This window comes from Chaetura pelagica, unplaced genomic scaffold (assembly GCF_000747805.2).
Source record: "Chaetura pelagica isolate M959 unplaced genomic scaffold, ChaPel_1.0 scaffold138, whole genome shotgun sequence".
In the NCBI taxonomy this organism is placed as follows: domain Eukaryota; kingdom Metazoa; phylum Chordata; class Aves; order Apodiformes; family Apodidae; genus Chaetura; species Chaetura pelagica.
Genome location: NW_009954215.1, coordinates 814023 through 820713, shown reverse-complemented (window position 1 = coordinate 820713; position 6691 = coordinate 814023). Strand labels below are relative to the sequence as shown.

The 6691-nt window shown below is 35.4% G+C and overlaps 1 protein-coding gene across 1 annotated transcript in view; it reads right to left on the bottom strand.

Annotated features, from left to right (window-relative positions):
* Window positions 1–6691, bottom strand: part of PARN (poly(A)-specific ribonuclease) — a 50351-nt gene that overhangs the window by 33940 nt on the left and 9720 nt on the right. Inside the window, exons 13-17 of the mRNA XM_010003208.1 lie at window positions 6098–6141; window positions 5609–5651; window positions 3848–3923; window positions 1720–1830; window positions 1565–1634 (exon numbers count right to left, since the gene is read on the bottom strand). Of these exons, the coding sequence (XP_010001510.1) occupies window positions 1565–1634; window positions 1720–1830; window positions 3848–3923; window positions 5609–5651; window positions 6098–6141 (344 nt within the window). The remainder of the gene's footprint in view (window positions 1–1564; window positions 1635–1719; window positions 1831–3847; window positions 3924–5608; window positions 5652–6097; window positions 6142–6691) is intronic.

Genomic DNA, 6691 nt, shown 5'->3' with positions numbered 1-6691 from the left:
ACATACTTACTAGGGACCTTAAGATAAATATGCAAACTGCACAAGTCCTTGATGCTACTTACAGGTGCTAAATAGACTAAGTGCTGGAAATAGTGATCTGGCCTGAGAGGACATACTGAACAGAGCAAAAGACTCATTTAAATATCTAACAGCTCTAATTTCTGATCTGTACTTATTTCTTAATAAATAAATAAATAAATGGGAGTTTCTTCTTTGGGTTTTATTTTGCATGATAGTAAAAAAAAACTAGCTTTCAAAATACAAGCCTTGGCTTGCTCACTGTAAGGAAAAGGTGAGAAAGTCTCACCTCCAAAAGCTCTGACCAAGCTGAGGTGGCAAATGTTAGTTTGAATATGGCAAACCTTCTAAAATCATGTGAAAGGAAGATAGGGCAAGTCTTCCAAGTTTCCACCATTTAAAAATAATATATGGCTTTTCTGAAACAAAAACTACAAGTTCTGAATAATGACAGATGGATAAACTTTTTTTTTCTTTTAGAGAGCAATTTTCAGCTCTTGCTAAAAAAAAAAAAAAAAGCACCCACTATTCTACAATTTTTTTTTTAACTTTGCCTTTCATTACAGTTAGGCAGTGTTAACTCTGGAGGCAGGACAGCTTAACTTGGAAAAGCTTAAATTTAATGTTTTATTGTGACAGTTTTAGAAGTTTCAGTTTGTACTTGTCACAGATATTCATCTCTAGAAAGAGCTGAAAGGATTTTGGCTAGTGATTGAAAAAATAATCCTCTCAGTTGGCATATACAAGCTAGCTGCCATGTATGTGTCCTGGTGTTACTGAAAAGAACCCTGTGATAAATCCTATTTTAAAATGAACTGATCAATTCAATCACCTTCACATTCAAATCAAGCAGTGACTACAGGTCTGTGTTAAGCCTAAGGAATGTACACACCATCTTCAGTGTCTGAGAGAATACACAGAGTTACTGTCTCATGCAACTCAGTGTAAAGACAATCACCTAACTGCTGTCACCACAGTAATCTGGTTTCCAGACCAATGAAAGCTGAAAGCCATGGATCCAGATTATTCCCTCATTTGTCTGGACCATCTGAACCTAAAATAAGTAACTTTGCCAACTCCAATATGATAATATTGGATAATATATGATAATGACAATAGGATAGCTTTTGTTACTTGGATTGATATTATAGCAGGGATATTTTCATCTCTCCAAACTCTTTAGCATACTCAGTTTTAACTATCATCAGCTTCTGACAGTGCCCTACGACATAAAGAACACCAGACCAGTTTTTCTTCAGTTCCACTACTTCCAAAGCTTACTCCTTAAATAATTTTCTAAATTGCAAACATATTCTCAACACTGGCATTGACAAGGCTGTTAAAGCAGCCCAGATAGTCTTCCAAGTATCCTTTCACAGGCTCACATAAAGTAAACCATTCTCTTCATAAGAAAAGCCATTTATTTACTTTACAAATTCTGGCCTCTCTGTACCATTACTAGTGTGAACCACACAGCCAATCTAAATTTAAGTGTAAAGAGAAATGCAGTTAGCCACTGATGCTAGAGATATGTATTCTTACTTACTTGTTATAGAAAGGTTCAATGAGTTTTGATCTGGCAGACACATGGTTCATCGGAGGACTGAGGAACGAACCTGATGAATGAAAATGAAATTCAGTATGTTTTAAGGAACTACGGACAGTACTAAGGAGAAGGTCTGAAAAAGACTACATAGGTACCTAGGAAATTAGCCATGGAGATAAAGCACAGTCCAGTGATATAGGCATCATATCCTGCTTCATGAAGTTGTTCGGAAGCTGTATCATAACTTGGAAATCCTTCTGCACTTTCTGAGAAAAAAATAATTTGTAAGCACATTATCAAAGAAGTTAAAGGTAGCCCTGCATGCTTAGCCACACACTTATTTTGGCAGAGCATAACATCATTTGGGTAAGTTTAGAAGATTTTCAGAATTTCTGAAAATTCAGAAGTTTTTAAAAAAGCACAGTTTTGTTTTATATTTTTAAATATAAATGGGCTCATAGGATAGAAACTCCTTCTTATTAAAAAGCTATTGATCCACAGATTCACTTAGCCAAAATGGAGTATCAATTGTAACAAAATGACAGGACTCACCACGCAGCATATTTTTTTTTCCCTGACTCTTTTGCATTTAAAAGAACAGACACTCAGGCTAATTGAAAACTCTACTACTAACCTGTCTGCTAACTACCTGATTTACATATGTTCCAATTTTTCAAGGTATTAAATAATGAAGATGGAATCAAGTCATTAAAGGATGTTTTTACTGACAACTTCATTGATGATCATGTGAAAACCTTGAGAAGTATCCCTTGAATCACGTCTGAAAGTGGAAACCTGCATAGGCACTTCTCTGAAAGAGCAGTGGAGCTATACTGAGAATAGTACTGGAAGAATAAAATTAACTGAAGACTCAGAATCACGACCCTTACATTATGGTACAGAGTGAAAAGGGAACTCCATAATTCTGTCTAATTTATTGCATTCAGCCTAGCAAAAGAAGCTAAAATAATGATGAAAAATACTCAGGATTTAGAAGTTATACAGAAATACTAGCATTACATAACTTACACAATGGAAACATGTAAGTATATACACCTGTTGTATTTTGTAAAAAGAAACCTGAATCCAAGCTTTGCATATAAAGCTAAAGCAGCAAAACATCAGGCCTGTTTTCAGATGAGCCCTTGTGATATTTATTTTAAAATGAAGCTGTCTGAGATTCAGACACCAATAAACTATAATGGGTGAGCTGGAAAGTACATTTCCTAGTGGTTAACTACATTTTTTAACAGATACATATCCAAAACAAAACAGAAATGAACAGTTGTAAATTTTAAACATATTTTGCTTTGGATGGTCTGAATCACATGAATCACATGAATTTAAACACTTCTCGGTCAGTTAACCATTACGGTCATATTTTGCCCAAGAAAAAAGAAGAAAGGTAAAATTATTAGTTCATAGTACATTGGCAAAAAATAGCCCCCAAGAGCTGCCAAATTATGTGACATCCTGAGAAGAAGCTAAAGAGGGTACGTCTCTAAAAGGTCTGCATTAAATGACTGCACATTCCATATACATGGTACTTCCCAGGTCTAGGCACCAACAGCTCCTGCTTCTTGCCAAGAAATGGTAGATAATCCATCTTATTATCTCTCCTGTTATAGCTTAAGTGCATCTGCTCTGCAATTCAGCAGTATAAGAAGTATTGCTCTTCTACCGGATTAAGCATCAAGACCTTCCCTTCCAATATACTCCACTGTTCAGTATTGCCCTGTTTTCTAAATCAGCACATTAAGAAAAATTCCAGAACCTTGACATAAGTTTGCCCTTTGACTAACTAAATATCCTTTCGTTCACCTCAAAGCAAAGAAAGCTCTAAAGGAACTGAAATAATTTATAGAACACACATGACTAGTCACTCAGGTTTAACTTGGTTTTGTTTGTCCAAGCACCTATTCCACCTACCTCGCTTTGATATGAGGGGCAGTAATAATAAAATGAAACAGGTTTTAAATTATTTCAAGTTACTCATCAAAAAACAACCTAAAACCCAAGATGTCAGCATTAGAAGATGATGACACTGCTGTCCACTGAATACATCCATTCTCCTACAAGCTAAAAATCAAGTGGAAGGATTCTTACTGACTTCCATTAATATTTCTCAATACAACTGCACTCTATATATTGCTAGTTTAAAGACCCTTTCATCAAAACCTAAGTGTAATTAGGGGAATATTTCAGACCAAGAACAAAAACACTCAAAACACTTTCTTTCCTCTGAAAAAGGAAAGCATTTTGGAAATTGTGATACATCCTTACCAACTTTAGGAGGTTTGAATGGAGCCTCTTTTAAACGCTTTTCCAGTTCTGCAAGGGATGTATTATTAATGATCTCCTGCAAAAAAAGACACCATTAACTGCCAATGCCAAGCACATTTTCCCTGGAAACTGAAATAAAATAGGATAAAATGAGTATTTACTGCTGCCACCTTGTGTTCTCCAAGGATTTATTCATAGCCTCATTTCAAACTAATACATCAGAGAAGTCTGTCAAGACAAGATTTTTCAAGTTCACTTGTCTCACCTGCAACATGAGTCACAAGAATTTATTAGTACTTTTCAGAATTCTTGCTGACTAATTATGCCAAAGTAACATTTCTATTTGAATCTGGTTCCATGTATGGTACACATGGCAGGGGAAAAGGCAGAACAAACAGCTAGGTAAAATATCCTAAATATTTATCATAATGGTTAAAGGCATTTGAGGTGAGTATTAATGTTAATATGCTGGCTGAACATTCTTGAATAGTTTTGTAAGTGTAAATACTGCTGATTTGAAGCTGAAAGACTGTGAAAGAAGCCTGACAATTAGAAAGCTGCTCCTCCACTTCAGCTGAATTGCATTAGTGAATCTACAGGTGACTATATAAAATGCCACAAAAAGGTAAACATATTATCAATTTCTTCAAACCAAACCTCTTGAAGATCTTAACTGAATATACCTTGTCAATCGGTACAATCGAAAAAACCAAACATAACTGGTAGCAAAACAAGAAATCCAGTAACAAAATTTTCTTTGTTACTAAATCAAAACAGCAGTTCCCAGCTATCATCAAATCATCAGTCTGAGAAGTTATCAAGAACCCAGTACAATGAAAAAGCTCAAATGATACATTACATTGGCATCCCAAGGCACCATTTAATAACTATAGTCTAAAACCTAAGCATCTACTGTAAAAAATAGAAATACCAATGTAACTGCTCCAAACATAAAACCTGTGCAGGATTATTAGTTTTCAGAATACAAATGTGTCTATTCTTATTACGCTGGCATGGCAAAACAAACCTGAAAATATCTATGTACATGTTCATGAGATTTTCTTTTATGCAATGCTCTAAAGTTGGAGAGGTTTGCAGGAAGATAGATGCTGCTTTGTCAGCATGTTTTTTGATTAATTAATTCAAAAAGCATACAGAAAGCAAAAGAGTGTGATCACCTATCTCAGTACTTCTTTGGAAGAATAAAACTACAAGAGGTTTCAAGAGAAACCTGCAATGTTTTTTCTCCTGCTGACTACCCACTGAACAGCAGGCCACAACAGAACCTCTAATTATTATGTTCAAGCATCTTTTTCTAGACAAATCTAAGTCAGCATTCACAATATTCTAAAGCTTTGTGTATACAAGCAGCTTCTAGGTCCTATTTGTTCACAAATAGCACTTTTTTCCTCCTAAGGAGACATGCAGTCCTATGCTAATTTATATGACAACAAAATCTGCTAATAATATTTAAAGTAGCAAAAATCGTACATATTTCAGATTAAAAAGCTGCTAAGATACCTTAAATCTGCAACAAACAAAAAAGTCGGTTTTACAAAACTAAAAATTTGTATTCTGAAAATTTTATAGGTCCAGATAAGGGGTTAAGAAAAATAATTCTCTTGCAAAGGACCATTACAGACCATAACATTATTAGGAATTTTTCTCTTTAAAAAACTCCTTTCAATGAATCTGATTTTAATTTCAGAAGACTTAATGCAAACTTCTATCTTCAGATCATTCTATAATATATCAATTTACCTTAAAAGGTTGTGTACTTGCCATCAGTTTTGTATCCAATAGCCTAGAAACAAAGTAAGAGCCAGTAAGTTTAAATGGAAGAATGTCCACTTTGCCAAATCCTCAGAAATGTTTCAGTGTATTAGCTGGGAAACAGCACTTCCAGCCAAAACACTCCCTGGCTTTGCTCAGCATGAAAAACGACAGCAGCTAAGCAATAGCAAGAGATGCAAACAATAAGTAGCAAATAGATCTTGTTCAAATGTAGTGCAGATTCAAAACACCAAACATCATGCCAAAAATCAAGGGGGTAACAAAGCTGCATCTTTTGTCAGGAAGCAGAACAATAGCATTGGCCTTCTGAAAATCACATGCTACAGAACACTTTAAAAATTCTATTTATCTAACTTGTTCCAAATTTCACTGCCAGCAACAGCGAAGTTACAGGGCTAGGAAAAACAATATCAGCTTGGTAAAACAATACTAGGACAGTTGAAAGTTTGAACTTACCGGGGAAAGACACATGAGGTTAATTCCTTGAACTCGTTTAGGTCCTAATTTAACATTAAACCAGAAGATAATATCCAAATAAGTTAATTGTTTCTGTCTCAGGATGATAGATAGTAGCTACAATTATCCAATCAGCTTCCAAAATTGAGATACAGTGACTGAATTTCCACCTTGTAAGAGATGCATTTGTCACCTTGCAATTAGAAACTACAAACTAATTATTTCTGATTGTATGCAATTTCTACCACCTCCAACACCCTGCCCTGTTATTTAACCTACACTACCTCTAATTCCAGCTGTTCTAACAGTTCTGCTTAAAAGCTCCCAGCATTTAACAAGTCAATGGAATATAAGCAGTCACTCCAAGTGGACAACTGACTGCACAGGTTTAGATCTCCGAAGTGTCAAAAGTACAGGAACAACTGACAACTGCCTATGTTCCAACACCAGGCAAACAGGTCCCAAACTTCTTCCATCTTATAATCAAGTCTTTCCCATAACCACAAGCCCTGGAGGACTGCAGGTAATATACCCATCATGTAAGGCCATCCTTCCAGGGAGATCTTTGGTTTCTTCAGACAGTGTCCTCAGCAG